At 46.7% G+C, this 17,500-nt stretch overlaps 2 protein-coding genes across 3 annotated transcripts in view; both read right to left on the minus strand.

Moving 5' to 3' along the window:
• Positions 1 to 9,177, minus strand: part of LOC127946304 (NEDD4-like E3 ubiquitin-protein ligase WWP1) — a 17,701-nt gene extending 8,524 nt beyond the window's left edge. Inside the window, exons 1-14 of one of the 2 annotated variants that reach the window (XM_052542783.1) lie at positions 9,085 to 9,177; positions 6,477 to 6,533; positions 5,676 to 5,748; positions 5,464 to 5,602; positions 4,993 to 5,117; positions 4,403 to 4,543; positions 4,240 to 4,306; positions 3,954 to 4,135; positions 3,473 to 3,746; positions 1,806 to 1,901; positions 958 to 1,132; positions 823 to 877; positions 662 to 746; positions 460 to 588 (exon numbers count right to left, since the gene is read on the minus strand). In XM_052542783.1, the coding sequence (XP_052398743.1) occupies positions 460 to 588; positions 662 to 746; positions 823 to 877; positions 958 to 1,132; positions 1,806 to 1,901; positions 3,473 to 3,746; positions 3,954 to 4,135; positions 4,240 to 4,306; positions 4,403 to 4,543; positions 4,993 to 5,117; positions 5,464 to 5,602; positions 5,676 to 5,745 (1,538 nt within the window). In that variant the 5' untranslated portion in view covers positions 5,746 to 5,748; positions 6,477 to 6,533; positions 9,085 to 9,177. Of the gene's footprint in view, positions 1 to 459; positions 589 to 661; positions 747 to 822; positions 878 to 957; positions 1,133 to 1,805; positions 1,902 to 3,472; positions 3,747 to 3,953; positions 4,136 to 4,239; positions 4,307 to 4,402; positions 4,544 to 4,992; positions 5,118 to 5,463; positions 5,603 to 5,675; positions 5,784 to 6,476; positions 6,534 to 9,084 lie in introns of both variants that reach the window. The other variant, XM_052542784.1, reaches the window with a different exon arrangement.
• A 1,188-nt stretch (positions 9,178 to 10,365) lies between these two features.
• Positions 10,366 to 17,500, minus strand: part of snx16 (sorting nexin 16) — a 15,174-nt gene continuing 8,039 nt past the window's right edge. Inside the window, exons 3-8 of the mRNA XM_052542797.1 lie at positions 15,740 to 15,826; positions 12,562 to 12,710; positions 12,408 to 12,477; positions 11,952 to 12,088; positions 11,747 to 11,863; positions 10,366 to 11,364 (exon numbers count right to left, since the gene is read on the minus strand). Of these exons, the coding sequence (XP_052398757.1) occupies positions 11,265 to 11,364; positions 11,747 to 11,863; positions 11,952 to 12,088; positions 12,408 to 12,477; positions 12,562 to 12,710; positions 15,740 to 15,826 (660 nt within the window). The 3' untranslated portion in view covers positions 10,366 to 11,264. The remainder of the gene's footprint in view (positions 11,365 to 11,746; positions 11,864 to 11,951; positions 12,089 to 12,407; positions 12,478 to 12,561; positions 12,711 to 15,739; positions 15,827 to 17,500) is intronic.

Genomic DNA, 17,500 nt, shown 5'->3' on the forward strand with positions numbered 1-17,500 from the left:
TTTGAAGAACAGTGATGGAAAGATGCCCCACAAGCATTTCCTGTAACTAGTGTTATGGTGCTTCTTCTGTGGGGCAAATAAGGAGTTTCGGTGTGAGAGCGCCCCCTGGCTTTTAGAAGCAGCAGCATTCAAACAAACTTCCTGCGCATAAAAAAGAAAAAAAACACCAAAGACCAAATCGTGTGTGGGTTATTTTCAGTTTATAGTGTATCAAAATGATTTGGCCTAATCCCCTCCCAGAACCGTCTCTGCATCAGAAGAATATCATATGACAGCGTTTGTTCACAGGCTTCACTGTGCAACTCTTACAAATAACCATTTTTGTTCAAACTTCCCAGGAAGTGACGATTCTGTTAATTTGAACACACAGGATGGAAACAGGTGTTTTATATGCTAATATTTTATGGCATAGTTCAGCGTTGGATGGGAACAGAAGTATTGTGAGACTGATGGACTCACACGGCAGATTTGCCCGTCCGCGGGTCACTGAAGGTCGTGGTGCGCGTGTTATGATCCACAAAGTAGCGCACTCCCTCCCTGGTGTAACGGATCTCCCAGCCCTCGGGGAGCGGGTCCTCGTTCTGCAGCCTGATTCACACACACACACGCGTGAGGAGAGGGAGATCTGAAGGTCACAGAGGTCACGAGGAGTTTCACTCACCCTTGTGTTCGTGGATCTTCCCACTGCGTCGTCTTTGTGCTGTGATTGACGAAGTAGACGCGATCGTTGGTGTCGACACGGCGCTCTGAGAACATGAACACAGCACACTCACAGTCACACACACACACACACACGTGTGACCCAGCGGAGCGCTAACTTACCCCAGCCGGGGGGCAGCGGCCCCAGAGGATCGTTCTCAGCAGACATCATGGAGGCCTGGAGACAGAGACAGAGCGTGAGCAGACGAGCATCAGTGTGTGAACGACTGAATCCCCATCACAGACTGCTGAATGTACCGAGTACAGGTATCTCTGGTTGAACTGGTGCATTGCTCCCTGCAGCTGACTGCGCTGGGACTGCCACTGCTCAAAGTTCCTCACAGACTCCATCGTCGGCCGCTGCCACGTGGTGGTGCGCGTGTTATGATCCACGTAATAAATCCTGCCGCGGTTATCCACCCTCCGCTCCCAGCTACAGTCAGAGCGAGAGAAGGTGATCAAGAACTCTGTTAACGTTACACACACATCTGTACAAACAACTAACACTTCATCTCCATAAAACTGAGCTGCGCATCCATCTGCACTCTCTAGCAGAACGACATAATAATTATGTATTAAACATGTTTCCTGAACACTCCTCCATCACTACTGCCACACACACATCACTCACAGTGTCAGAACTTGACTAGATAAACTACTGTAATGTTGAAGCCATACCTGGGATCACAAATCATCAGATCTCAGAAAGACGCCTCACATGCATTACAGATGTCAAAGTGCTCATTCTGGAATCTGAATACAGATTTACGCTTTTTTTCCCCCAAGATTAAACAGATTTCATCTTTACTCACTTTGTACTCCGTGATATTCACTATTTTTGTGTTATAACATTGTTTTAAATGCTGTTTTTATTAGTATAACAATAAGTGTAACTGTTTCATCACTGTTTTCATTAACATTTAATGCTCTGGAATATGAAAACCATGTGATGCCTGTGCAACCTGACCAGCCTGCAGCCCTCAAATGATGAATATTCCAGTCATAAACAGCAATGAGCCGCTCGATCAGACGTCAAATAAGACTCTGAGCTGAGACACAGAACGAATCTGAACACACTTCAGCTGTGGTGTGTGTGTGTGTCTCACCCCATCGGTAAGGGCTGAGGTCGCTCCCAGGTCGTTGTTCTTGTGTTGTGATCGACGTAGTACGTTCTGCCGTGAGGATCCTTCCTCTGCTCCCACCTAAGAAAACACAAACTCACTCAGATTAAAGTGCAATGCGTGCATGTGTGTGTGAGTGAGTGAGTGTGTGTGTGTGTGTGTGTGAGAATGAGTGAGTGTGCGAGTGAGTGTGTATGTGTGTGTGAGTGTGTGTGAGAATGAGTGAGTGTGCGAGTGAGTGTGTATGTGTGTGTGAGTGTGTGTGAGTGAGAATGAGTGAGTGTGTATGTGTGTGTGAGTAAGTGTGTGTGAGTGAGAGAGTGAGTGTGTGTGCAAGTGAGAGTGTGTGAGAGTGTGCGCGTGTGTGTGCACGAGTGAGTGTGAGTGCACGTGAGTGTGAGTTCGCATGAATGTGTGCGTGCGAGAGTAAGAAAGTGAGTGTGTTTGACCGTGTGTGTGTGTGCATACGAGTGAGTGTGTGTTTGAGAGTGTGTGTGCACGCGAGTGACTGTGTGTGAGTGAGTGAGTGATTGTGTGAGTGTATTAGTGCGAGTGAGCGAGTGTGTGTGCATGCGAGTGTGTGTGAGTGTGTGCGAGTTAGTGACTGTGTATGTGTGTGTGTGTGAGTGAGTTAGTTAGTGAATGTGTGTGTGAGTGAGTGAGTGTGTGTGTGTATGAGTGAGTGAGTGAGTGAGTGAGTAGGTGTGCGTGTGAGTGAGTGCGAGTAAGTGTGTGTGTGTGTGTGTGTGTGAGAGAATGAGTGAGTGTGTGTGCGAGTGAGAGGGTGTGTGAGTGAGAGTGTTTATGTGTGTGTGAGTAAGTGTGTGTGAGTGAAAGAGTGAGTGGGTTTGCGAGTGAGGGTGTGTGTGACTGTGTAAGTAAGTGTGGGTGCGTGTGTGTGAATGAGTGAGTGTGTGCGCGAGTGAGAGAGTGAGTGTGTGTGCAAGTGAGAGTGTGTGAGAGTGAGAGTGTGCGCGTGTGTGTGCATGAGTGAGTGTGAGTGCACGTGAGTGTGCGTGCGCATGAATGTGTGCGTGCGAGAGTAAGACAGTGAGTGTGTTTGACCGCGTGTGTGTGTGCATACGCGTGTGTGTGTGTGAGTGCGTGAGTGATTGTGTGAGTGTATTTGTGCGAGTGAGTGAGTGTGTGTGCATGCGAGTGTGAGAGAGAGTGTGTGAGGGAGTGTGTGTGAGTGTGTGCGAGTTAGTGACTGTGTATGTGTGTGTGTGTGAGTGAGTTAGTTAGTGAATGTGTGTGTGAGTGAGTGAGTGTGTGTGTGTGTGAGTGAGTTAGTTAGTGAATGTGTGTGTGAGTGAGTGAGTGAGTGTGTGTGTGTGTGTGTGTGTGAGTGAGTGAGTGAGTGTGAGAGAGAGTGTGAAAGAGTGTGTGAGGGAGTGTGTGTGAGTGTGTGCGAGTTAGTGACTGTGTGTGTGTGTGAGTGAGTTAGTGAATGTGTGTGTGGTGTGTGTGAGTTTGTGTGTGTGTGTGAGTGAGTGATTGTGTGTGTGAGTGAGTGATTGTGTGTGTGTGTGTGAGTGTGAGTGAGTGAGTTTGTGTGTGTGTGAGTGTGTGTGTGAGTGATTGTGTGTGTGAGTGAGTGAGTGAGTGAGTGTGTGTGTGTGTGTGTGTGAAAGAGAGAGAGAGAGTCTGACCCCGGTGGCAGTGGCTCTGGTCCGGCTGGAGGCGGCTGTTGTGGTGGTTTTCCTCCGTCAGGTGCAGATGGGCTGGAGCTGGGTAGGGTGGGGTTAGGGTTGGAGCTGGAGGCAGCAGGGGTCAGTGTGTTGGCTGCTACAGATGAGGAAGAGGGAGGTGGTGATGAGACAGCAGCGCCACCTGCAGGAGAGGAGGAAGTACTGCAGGAAACTTCAGCAACAGCGGCATCCTCATTATCACCCGCAGACGCCAGATCACAACCCTCGCCATTCACTGACGGACAAACAGACAGACAGACTCTGATGACCCTGCATGTGTGCTAAAACTAACACTCCCAGACAAACTGAGAACATTTATCAGCCAAAGCATACAGAGGGGCAGCTACAATCATCCATCTCGTTTATTTAGAAATGTTATTCAAGAAGTTCATTAGAAAGAAAATTCTGTGACATCCACAGGAAATGAGCAGCAGACTCTCACCGGCGGTGCTGTTCTCGTCACTGCCAGCGGGCTGCGGAGGGGGCGTGGCCTTTGGACTCAGGGTTTGGTGCGAAGGGGAGGAGTCTCTGTCTCCATTGAGGAGGGGGGAGGGGCTAAGCTCACTGTTGGCAGATGAGGTGGGCGGAGCTTCATTCTCCAGTCCATCTGAGCCGTTGACAGATCTGCAGAATTGCACAGTTAAGCCAACAATACATTTCATCTCTAATGTTGGGAACACACGGGCTACAGGAGTGTCGTGAGGAACCAGAAAACACCTCAGACTCACCTGGTCTGAGTCCTTGCAGAACTCTCGTCTGGGTTCTCATGAAAAGCATCTCCATTCTGATGGACTTCTGGAGACAGACAGACAGACAGACAGAGGTCACAGACAGCTGGAGTGCTGGAGGTCAGAGGTCAGATTAGGGTTAGGAACGTGCAGGTGTTCTTACTGCTCGCAGTGGTTGGGTTCCCATTGTGCATGTGCTGTGGGTCGAACGAGAGTCCGTCCAGGAAGACTGTGAGTTCACCAGTGGACACGACTCCGTTCTTACCGTCCACGGTCAGCGTCAACACCTCGCAAACATTCTCCACTGAAACACAACATCACATCACAACACTGATCTGGGCTTCATGAAGAGCTCTGAGCTGACATTAGTGCTCTTCTTGTTAATAAATCTGTTTAATCGTGAATAATAGGGGTGCTCCGATCACGATCGGCCGATCGTTAATGCGCATCTCGTCAGTAAAGCCGGTTCTCTAATCAGCGGTTAATTCCATCAGGTGCTTGAGTTCACATAGAGCAGCTGTTAACTGAGAAGATGCGCCAAAAAACGCTGAAAATGAAGTGGATTTGCGCATCTTCGCTATTAACAACGGCTCTGTGTAGTAACAGCTGCTCTATGTTAGAGAACCGCTTTACTGACGAGATGCGCAAAACGATCGGCCGATCGTGATCGGAGCACCCCTACTGAATAATGTTTCTGGCATGTGTAAACTACCAAACAACAGGTCACGCGTTCAGAGGCTTGCTGCGACATACATTTGCCGTCGTGTTTCCGAAGCGTCCCACTCAGGTCCAGCGAGGCTTTTCCCAGCAGCGCGTCGGCCTTCAGCGTGTGATGACTCCAGACTCTGAAATCCAGCTGCGAGTCTGGCGTTATATTCCTGCAGCGACACACAGAAGTTAAACGTGTCCGAAACTAAACAGCTGAGCACATCAGTTCATTTGCTTACTAACTCTGGTCTCAGATTATGAATATTATTAATGAGCTGCAACAGAGAGCATCAGTCAAACAGCAGCAAATAGCCTGACTGTGTTTCTGACCATAAACGTGGACAGCTGCAGCAGTAACATCACACTCAGCATTTAATGACATACTTTTCCATGTAACTGATTTAAAGTTATGACCAGCCTTAAAGAACAGGTCATTCATTCATTAGATAAGACAGTTATTCCACTAGTCCTGCACCGTCATGAACAGCATCATCACAGCTTTCACGAGACACTCACAGCGTCAGACGTTCGTCCCATTTGGGGCTGGATGAACTGTGGGATTTGGTGGTTTTCTTGCTCTCTCCCTCTGACGTCACTTCCACATAGATGGCCGTTCCAAACCAGTTCTTCTTCCTCTTGAGTTTGGCACATGAAACTGACACATTAACACAACACAGTCAGCATCTGAAGAAAACGTGTCACTTCCTGTTCCTGTTGTGTTGTCTTACCGACGGCGTGCAGCTGAGAGCGTTCTCTGTTGTTACTGCTACAGTCACTTCTGGAGGAGCCCGAGGCCATGACCTCAAACACACCACACACTCCATCAACTACAGGACCTGAATGAACACACGCTCAACTCATCGCTAAAGTCACACACTGTTTCAGACCGCGCCTAAACTCTCAATCCTTTCACTAACAGCTTTCTATTCGCTACAGTGTTTCACATTAATATATTGTATGAAATTGTCATGCTTTTACTTGAATCAAAAGAGCATTTTATCTTGGTAAACTCATAGTTTGTCCAGAACCAGTGAACAAGGCCAGGGTTTCTCACACATTGATTTATTTGTGGGAGGCCTCCACAATATCAAAACTGACCGCCACAAATAGAGGCTTTGACTTCACTGAATAAACGTGAGCACTGCACATATCAAAATCAAAAACCGGTGCGAGTGTTTTTATATCACTGTATTTCAGAAGGAAAGCATCTGTATTTAGAACATTTTTGATGTCATTTTCATTTCATTCTAAACAAACTCACACAAACTCTGGATCTCCATGTTCAGAGGAATTATTTCACTCCTGTTATCCACAAGTGTCGATTTAAATATAATGTCATAACACTTTACTCATACTAGTTAATCATGGAAGCTATTATAGTAAAACTCTCAGAAAACCCAAAGTGCTTAAATCAAAAGATAAGAGTAGAAAAAAACACCCTGAAACTTCATCTTCAGGAGACCCATCAGTACCTCATCATCCCCAAACTACAACAGAATAAAACACTTGATGAAATATGATCAACTCACAATTGATGTGCGTGAAACGCCTGTGATTCTTCAGCCGTCACTGAGACCCATGATTCACTGCAACACAAGAGAGTCACATCAGACAGCATTCACCGGCTTAGGAGAGACGCCGCGTCCGGTCAGAGCGTCCACCGGCTCAGAAGAGACGCACGCGTCCGGTCAGAGCATTCACCGGCTCAGAAGAGACGCACGCGTCCGGTCAGAGCATTCACCGGCTCAGGAGAGACGCACGCGTCCGGACAGAGCATTCACCGGCTCAGGAGAGACGCCGCGTCCGGTCAGAGCGTCCACCGGCTCAGGAGAGACGCACGCGTCCGGTCAGAGCGTTCACCGTCTCAGGAGAGACGCACGCGTCCGGTCAGAGCATTCACCGGCTCAGGAGAGACGCCGCGTCCGGTCAGAGCGTTCACCGGCTCAGGAGAGACGCACGCGTCCGGTCAGAGCATTCACCGGCTCAGGAGAGACGCCGCGTCCGGTCAGAGCGTTCACCGGCTCAGGAGAGACGCACGCGTCCGGTCAGAGCGTTCACCGGCTCAGGAGAGACGCACGCGTCCGGTCAGAGCGTTCACCGGCTCAGAAGAGACGCACGCGTCCGGTCAGAGCATTCACCGGCTCAGGAGAGACGCACGCGTCCGGTCAGAGCGTTCACCGTCTCAGGAGAGACGCACGCGTCCGGTCAGAGCGTCCACCGGCTCAGGAGAGACGCACGCGTCCGGTCAGAGCGTTCACCGGCTCAGGAGAGACGCACGCGTCCGGTCAGAGCGTTCACCGGCTCAGGAGACGCACGCGTCCGGTCAGAGCGTCCACCGGCTTAGGAGAGACGCCGCGTCCGGTCAGAGCGTTCACCGGCTCAGGAGACGCACGCGTCCGGTCAGAGCGTTCACCGGCTCAGGAGACGCACACGTCCGGTCAGAGCGTTCACCGGCTCAGGAGACGCAAGCGTCCGGTCAGAGCGTTCACCGGCTCAGGAGACGCACGCGTCCGGTCAGAGCGTCCACCGGCTCAGGAGAGACGCACGCGTCCGGTCAGAGCGTTCACCGTCTCAGGAGAGACGCACGCGTCCGGTCAGAGCGTCCACCGGCTTAGGAGAGACGCCGCGTCCGGTCAGAGCGTCCACCGGCTTAGGAGAGACGCCGCGTCCGGTCAGAGCGTTCACCGGCTCAGGAGACGCACGCGTCCGGTCAGAGCGTTCACCGGCTCAGGAGACGCACACGTCCGGTCAGAGCGTTCACCGGCTCAGGAGACGCAAGCGTCCGGTCAGAGCGTTCACCGGCTCAGGAGACGCACGCGTCCGGTCAGAGCGTCCACCGGCTCAGGAGAGACGCACGCGTCCGGTCAGAGCGTTCACCGTCTCAGGAGAGACGCACGCGTCCGGTCAGAGCGTCCACCGGCTTAGGAGAGACGCCGCGTCCGGTCAGAGCGTTCACCGGCTCAGGAGACGCACGCGTCCGGTCAGAGTGTCCACCGTCTCAGGAGAGACGCACGCGTCCGGTCAGAGCGTCCACCGGCTCAGGAGAGACGCACGCGTCCGGTCAGAGCGTCCACCAGCTCAGGAGAGACGCACGCGTCCGGTCAGAGCGTCCACCGTCTCAGGAGAGACGCACGCGTCCGGTCAGAGCGTCCACCGGCTTAGGAGAGACGCCGCGTCCGGTCAGAGCATTCACCGGCTCAAGAAAGACGCACGCGTCTGGTCAGAGCGTTCACCGGCTCAGGAGAGACGCACGCGTCCGGTCAGAGCAGAACTGACTCGTCTCTGTGATTCTGGCCTCATGGACGTCCACTGGAAGACAAGCTTCATGTTTAGTAAACGCTGTGTGAATTTGCTGGTTTGCAGTGAGCAATAGTTTTATAGACACTGAGCAGGTTTCTTATAAATGAAGTTTTTGCTAGCTGAATTTTTTTGAAGTATCAGTCTGTCTGATATTAATGTGACATTAATTAATCTCAATACTTCTCCGCTGCTGATAAAGTATAACAAGTTTTAATCAGCTGTCTGTCCGTTAGGTCAGGGTTGGTTAGCTTAGGATAGGGTCAGGGTTAGGGTTAGTTAAGGTTAGGGTAGGTTAGGTCAGGGTTGGTTCAGAGATGTCTGTGTTTATTAGTCAGTCTCTCTGCGGCCTGTTACCGTCGCCAGCCGCCCCTTAATGGCTCAACAGACGCACAAATGATCGTAAATGAGTTTCATATTCGTTAATTGAAAGTCAATGTCCAGTGGATCTGATTCTGTTGTGCAATTCGGTGACTAAACGCCAATTTTCCGCCGTTTCTCTGCGAACTAATGCTAACAGGCTAACATATTAGCGCCACGGCTAACGGCGCGATCACACACACACATAAACTGTCACTGCTAACAAACACACACTGTTGTGACTGTCACACTGTCCTGACACACACCTGTGCGTCTCTTAAACACGCATTCGGGTGTGTGTTTGTGTGTGTCTGTCAGTAATCGGGTTTAATCTGTATAAGGCCTGTAGCCGCCACGCTATTTCCACATTTTAACCTGCAGAATAACCGTGAAATTCTGCAGCGACAGTAATAATAATAATTTTAAAAAGCCTTAATATGTCCATTACTTTTAACTGATCAAACAAACAGTTTAACTCACCAGGCGCTGCTGCGGGACTGCGACTCAAGCTGACTGAACTGAGCACGCGCCTCCGACTGGCACGCGCGCGCGTGCACGCACTCACTCACTCACTCACTCACTCACTCACTCACTCACTCTGTCTGTCTGTCTGTCTGTCTCTCTCTCTCTCTCACTCACTCACACGCACACATACACACTCACATACTCTCTCTCAAACACACACACACACTCACTCACTCGCTCGCTCTCTCTCTCTCTCACTCACACACATACACACTCACATACTCTCTCTCTCTCACACACACACTCACTCTCTTACACACACAAAAACACATTCTCACTCTCTCTCTCTCACACACACACACAGACACACTCACATACTCTCTCTCTCTCACAAACACACTCACTCTCTTACACACACAAACACACATTCTCACTCTCTCTCTCTCACACACACACACAGACACACTCTCTCTTCAGTGTTGATAGTGAGACTAAATGAAGTGTTAGTCTGAAGCGCAGGGCTCTGATTCCTCTCACAGCTCAGAGTCAGGTGTATGTTTAACAGAGAGACAGTAAAGTACAAGATTAACTTCACACACTGTTCATAAACTACATACACACCAGTGTTGGGAAGGTTTCTTTAATAGGCAGCAGATAACAGGTTACCCTATTTAAAATGTAATAAGTAGTGTAACTATTTTAATTACTTTATTAACGTAACCGATTACATTTGATTACTTTTCTACATTTCTAACAAATATCTTCGACTGTTCTCATTTTGAGACCGGGTTAATCTTACAGAAGTGCTCTGATTCCTGTCAGAATCCTTCTTCACTTGAATTAAAATTATAATTATTGAATTTTAAAGCACAGCCACAAGAAAACCAGACTTACTTTGAGATCTTTCTGAGGTTAAACACAGGTTTGAAGATATAGTTTAACAGCTATGATGGGAAACACATCTAACAATGCGTCAGGGGGAAAACAGTTCATCTTAGATAATAAAGAATAAACACAAATCCAAATCAAATAAGCACGTTCCTATCTCCTGAAACATTGGTGTCTTATATTTTAAAGCAGTCAACGCAATTTGGAGAAAAAAAAATTAACCTTGTCTGTACGTGTCTGAAAATATTGACATGTAACCCCCTTTGTATTTTTGTAATCTAATCATTTCATAAGTACCTGTAATTTAATTACACATTTTTTTCCAGTAACTGTAACAGATTAGAGTTGCATCTTTTTTGTAATTAAATTACATCTTTTCCATTACATGTGAGATACAGACTCCACTGAAAGTGTCCTGACATAGAGAAGCTTCTTTATTAAATTAATTTCTAATGATCAGAACATTGGCAATATTTCTCAGTCCATCCCACAATCCTCTGAACATCAGGGACATATTTGCATAACTGTTGTTGTCAGAGCCATCAACCCAAGAAGCATGAACCGGATCAGAAGTGTGACAGAAACAGATTATATTGCTGTAAACGTGAAGACATTAAGTTCAGTGGAGTTTAAGTCACAGTCGATGAAGAGAGCATCTGCTTCTGTACATCCTTCCTCCAGTGAAACATGATCAATTCATCGAGCACAAAACACACGGAGAGACATTCTGAAGCATCGCAGAAGCAAACAGAACAAACAGAAAGCACATGTTAATATGCAAGTCTTTAAATACATAAAACTCTGGGGAAAGACACAAGGCCCGTGTCATCGGTGAAACTCTGTGAGAAGGCACACGGCTTCAAACGAAGCTTTAATGAAGTGTTGGACATGATTTCATCAAGTAGTGTAGAAGCATATATCCCATAATCCCTCAGGACCGTAAAGTGCATACAGAGCCACAGGCCTCGGCTGGGATGTAAATATGGCTTTCAGTGAAGCAGAAAACTGAACTAAAAACTAACACACGAGCACTGCATGATTATGATGACCATCAACTGATAACAGTGAACAACACCAGTCTCACTCATTTACACCTCAAAAACTAAACTGAAAACAGACGTAACCCTGAGAACAGAGAGATGTGTTCCAGCAGCGGCTCTCAGTCTCGGTGTGCTGCTGATTGTCGAGTGATTCTGCTTCCTGTCGTCGGGTGAGGCGTGTGGCGTGCTCGTGTCGGGGCTAAACCTCACATGGTGCCTCCTCCATCACGACTGCAAACGGGAACCAGAATAACCCCAGAGAGATGCTCAGTGGTCCAGAGCAGTGACCTGAACTACAGGAGGAGACGCACCGCTGATGGACGGACCACACCAACACACAGAGCCCTGAGACGAGCGGAGCACAGCCCTGCACACACACACACCACACACATCAGGGCATCTGCATCAAAGGCAGCAACACATCTTTTCTTCTGCATTCTGACAACTTATCAAAAATGTAAAAAAAAAAATGTGATGCAGGGATTGGTTCTATGCATCAGTTGTTGGTTTGTGGGCGTGGCTTAGTTTGAGGGGCGGGGTTTAAGAGCACTAAATAATTGGAGAATCCTGCATTCATCACCAGACAGAGGATGTTATGACATTATTAAACTAATATATGAATTAATCATTCATAGTAAGACCAATAGCATGTATTAAATTGCAAGCTGATATTTTTTGACTTTATCATTAAAATAAAACAAATACAAAGTTCTCTCAAATTCTGCACAGACTGGCTCTAGAGCACTCACTGTGTTTCATCAGGCAGCTCCTGATCGGCCTCCACAGCAGAAGACTCTACGTCCAGACTGCAGTCGCTGCCCGCTCCAGACACACAACACGGACTGTCTGGAGTGAGAACGTCCCCGCTGACACACACACACACACACACACACTCAGTCTGACTGCTGTAACACTGCACTGATGCTGTGAGTCTGTAAAATTTTCTGGATTTACTTGATTCGTCCTTCCAGCGTCTGAATGTGCCGCTCTTTCTCTTCCAGTGTTTTCTTTAAGCAGTTTATCTCTCGCTGTTTATCAAGAAGTTCCTTCTGAAGCCTGTAGTTACACTCCTCTAGAGTCTCACAGAACGCCTGATGGACACACACACACACACACACACTGAACTGAACTCTCGAGTCCTGTGCTGCTTTTAAAATCCTCATTTGCACTTTTATTAACTCTGTCTTAACATTTTCATTTTCTACATCTACCCTTAATGCCACCTTAATTACAGTCATTGGCCAGGGTTAGAGTCATGTGACCTCACATTAAAGGATTGTGGGTAATCAGTAAGATGAGTTAAAGGGTCATGAAACCTTATATTTTAACAACATTTACATCAAACATGGCTAACAGTGTCTTCTGTGATGTACACCTCCCTTAAATTCTCCGAAAGTGCAGTTTACTCACCCGACTCTCCTCCAGACTGTCAAAGGGTCCAGGAGGATCGTCCAGACACAGGAACTCTCGCACCGCCGCACTGAGGAGCACACATCCGTCACACACATCCGTCCGTCTAATAAAGCATCACAAATGCTGGACCGAGCAGTGAATCCACACTCACCAGTTGGAGATGTCTTTATGGGCCACGAGGTTCTGGAGGAAGGTCTGCAGACCCAGCTGTCTGTCCTCCAAGAACTCCGTCTCATAGTTGTCTTTGAACCAGCGCTTCGGAGGAAGAGACAGTCTGAACCCCGGAAACATGTCCTTCAGCTGCAGAGAGACACCGCGTCAGCGGAGCACACACACACACACACACACACACACACACACAGACACACATGCACACACACAGACACACTGACACTGATACTGCCACACACACTGACACACACACACACACACAAACACGCACACACACTCTAACACACACACACCATCTCTCTCACACACACACTCTAACACAAACACACTCTAACACACACACTGACACTGATACTGACACACACACTGACACACACACACACTCTAACACACACACACACACACTCTAACATATACACCATCTCTCTCACACACACAGACACACATGCACACACACACACAGACACACTCACACTGACACTGATACTGACACACACACACACACACTCTAACACACACACTGACACACACACCGACACACACTCTAACATACACACCATCTCTCTCACACACACACACACACTCTAACACACACACACACACACTCTAACATATACACCATCTCTCTCACACACACAGACACACATGCACACACACACACAGACACACTCACACTGACACTGATACTGACACACACACACACACACTCTAACACACACACACACACACTCTAACATATACACCATCTCTCTCACACACACAGACACACATGCACACACACACACAGACACACTCACACTGACACTGATACTGACACACACACACACACACTCTAACACACACACTGACACACACACCGACACACACTCTAACATACACACCATCTCTCTCACACACACACTCTAACACACTCTAACATACACACACTGACACTGATATGTTATGCTGATGATACGCAGCTCTATATTTCCTCGCAGCCCGGTGAAACACACCAATTTGAAAAACTAATGGAATGCATAGTCGATATAAAAAACTGGATGACGAGTAATTTCTTACTGCTAAATTCAGAAAAAACAGAGGTGTTAATTATAGGACCTAAAAACTCTGCTTGTAATAACCTAGAACACTGTCTAAGACTTGATGACCGCTCTGTCAATTCTTCGTCATCAGTTAGGAACCTAGGTGTGCTACTTGATCGCAATCTTTCCCTAGAAAGCCACGTTTCTAGCATTTGTAAAACTGCATTTTTCCATCTCAAAAATATATCTAAATTACGGCCTATGCTCTCAATGTCAAATGCAGAAATGTTAATCCATGCATTTATGACTTCAAGGTTAGATTATTGTAATGCTTTATTGGGTGGTTGTTCTGCACGCTTGGTAAACAAACTACAGCTAGTCCAAAATGCAGCAGCAAGAGTTCTTACTAGAACCAGGAAGTATGACCATATTAGCCCGGTCCTGTCCACACTGCACTGGCTCCCTATCAAACATCGTATAGATTTTAAAATATTGCTTATTACTTATAAAGCCCTGAATGGTTTAGCACCTCAGTATTTGAATGATCTCCTTTTACATTATACTCCTCTACGTCCGCTACGTTCTCAAAACTCAGGCAATTTGATAATACCTAGAATATCAAAATCAACTGCGGGCGGCAGATCCTTTTCCTATTTGGCGCCTAAACTCTGGAATAACCTACCTAACATTGTTCGGGAGGCAGACACACTCTTGCAGTTTAAATCTAGATTAAAGACCCATCTCTTTAACCTGGCATACACATAACATACTAATATGCTTTTAATATCAAAATCCGTTAAAGGATTTTTAGGCTGCATTAATTAGGTAAACTGGAACCGGAACACTTCCCATAACACCCAATGTACTTTCTACATCATTAGAAGAATGGCATCTACGCTAATATTTGTCTGTTTCTCTCTTGTTCCGAGGTCACCGTGGCCACCAGATCCAGTCTGTGTCCAGATCAGAGGGTCACTGCAGTCACCCGGATCCAGTACGTATCCAGACCAGATGGTGGATCAGCACCTAGAAAGGACCTCTACTGCCCTGAAAGACAGCAGAGACCAGGACAACTAGATCCCAGATACAGATCCCCTGTAAAGACCTTGTCTCAGAGGAGCACCAGGACAAGACCACAGGAAACAGATGATTCTTCTGCACAATCTGACTTTGCTGCAGTCTGGAATTGAACTACTGGTTTCGTCTGGTCAGAGGAGAACTGGCCCCTCCAACTGAACCTGGTTTCTCCCAAGGTTTTTTTCTCCATTCTGTCACCGATGGAGTTTCGGTTCCTTGCCGCTGTCGCCTCTGGCTTGCTTAGTTGGGGTCACTTCATCTACAGCGATATCATTGACTTGATTGCAAATTAAAACAGACACTATTTCAACTGAACAGAGATGACATAACTGAATTCAATGATGAACTGCCTTTAACTATCATTTTGCATTATTGAGACACTGTTTTCCAAATGAATGTTGTTCAGTGCTTTGACGCAATGTATTTTGTTTAAAGCACTATATAAATAAAGGTGATTGATTGATTGATTGATTGATTGATACTGACACACACACTGACACACACACTCTAACACACACACACACTCTAACACACACAGACACTGATACTGACACACACTCACAAACCCTAACACACAAACACACACACTGACACACACACACATGTCTGGTCAGCTATCCTTGTGGGGACTCTCCATAGGTGTAATGGTTTTTATACTGTACAGACCGCATTTTTATATTTTCAAGAAACTTCATTCTGTGTAATTTATTTGCTTGTTTACCCGTGGGGACCTCAATTTAGGTCCCCACCGTGACACGAGTCCCCATGAGTCTGTGTGTATTCAGGTTTAAGTCCCCACCAGAATAGAAAAACAAGTACACACACACACACACTCACAAACTCTAACACACAAACACACACACTCTAACACACATACACACACACACTGACACACACACACACACTAACACTTACACTGACACACACACACACTCTAACATACACACCATCTCTCTCACACACACACACTCTAACACACACACACACACACACACTCTAACATACACACACACACACACACACACACACAATCTCTCTCACACATACACACACTCTCCTGACCTTATCGTTGAGTCTTGAGAAGTCAGTGTAGCGTCTGAACACGACCCAGCTCTCGTCCACAGTCTTCTTCACCAGAACCTTATAGACCTGCAGCAGATGGACGTTTAGTCTCTACACACCAGACACTGAGCAGAATCACCAGACCGATTAAACTCATGATCTTTAGTCCCGGTCACAGCTACAACAGCAACTCTATTCTTCTGTTTCCAGTCCGTGGTTCGGAGCACTGCCTACATCATCTGATTTCAGTAAATCAGTTAAAAAACTTCTCAGAATGTCACCGTTGATGATCTCAGTGGACCCATAAACCAGCGTCTGTATGGTGTTTTACCTGCTTTTAGATCAGTTTTCATCATTTTAATATTTGTATAATAAAAAGGAAGAACAGTAGTTCATTGTCTCTTATCCATCCCTGATTAGCCATAAAACACCCAGAACAAGCAAACCTAATGAATAAACGAACACATCTTATACATACATATCATCTTAATCTACATTTGCAGTTTGAAAAACATGCATTTTCTGGTTTCTCCCATCACTAGAGGACATGTGGGCGGGGCTGCAGCTTGTGACTGGTCAGACACACGTGACTCACAAACCAATGAGCTCGAAGAGAGACCTGCTGCAGTTCTTACTGACTCTAACCCTGACACTGAACCAGACTAACTCTGTATCTGTGATCAGTGTGAGATCTGAACCAGACTAACTCTGTATCTGTGATCAGTGTGAGATCTGAACCAGACTAACTCTGTATCTGTGATCAGTGTGAGATCTGAACCAGACTAACTCTGTATCTGTGATCAGTGTGAGATCTGAACCAGACTAACTCTGTATCTGTGATCAGTGTGAGATCTGAACCAGACTAACTCTGTATCTGTGATCAGTGTGAGATCTGAACCAGACTAACTCTGTATCTGTGATCAGAGTGAGATCTGAACCAGACTAACTCTGTATCTGTGATCAGAGTGAGATCTGAACCAGACTAACTCTGTATCTGTGATCAGTGTGAGATCTGAACCAGACTAACTCTGTATCTGTGATCAGTGTGAGATCTGAACCAGACTAACTCTGTATCTGTGATTAGTGTGAGATCTGAACCAGACTAACCAGACTAACTCTGTATCTGTGATTTGTGTCAGATCTGAACCAGACTAACTCTGTATCTGTGATTAGTGTGAGATCTGAACCAGACTAACTCTGTATCTGTGATCAGTGTGAGATCTGAACCAGACTAACTCTGTATCTGTGATCAGTGTGAGATCTGAACAAGTTTAAGATCTGAACCAGACTAACTCTGTATCTTTGATTAGTGTGAGATCTGAACCAGACTAACTCTGTATCTGTGATTAGTGTGAGATCTGAACCAGACTAACCAGACTAACTCTGTATCTGTGATTTGTGTCAGATCTGAACCAGACTAACTCTGTATCTGTGATTAGTGTGAGATCTGAACCAGACTAACTCTGTATCTGTGATCAGTGTGAGATCTGAACCAGACTAACTCTGTATCTGTGATCAGTGTGAGATCTGAACAAGTTTAAGATCTGAACCAGACTAACTCTGTATCTGTGATTAGTGTGAGATCTGAACCAGACTAACTCTGTATCTGTGATTAGTGTGAGATCTGAACCAGACGAACTCTGTATCTGTGATTAGTGTGAGATCTGAACCAGACTAACTCTGTATCTGTGATTAGTGTGAGATCTGAACCAGACTAACTCTGTATCTGTGATTAGTGTGAGATCTGAACCAGACTAACTC

The sequence above is a fragment of the Carassius gibelio genome, chromosome A24 (genome assembly GCF_023724105.1).
Source record: "Carassius gibelio isolate Cgi1373 ecotype wild population from Czech Republic chromosome A24, carGib1.2-hapl.c, whole genome shotgun sequence".
Lineage (NCBI taxonomy): Eukaryota > Metazoa > Chordata > Actinopteri > Cypriniformes > Cyprinidae > Carassius > Carassius gibelio.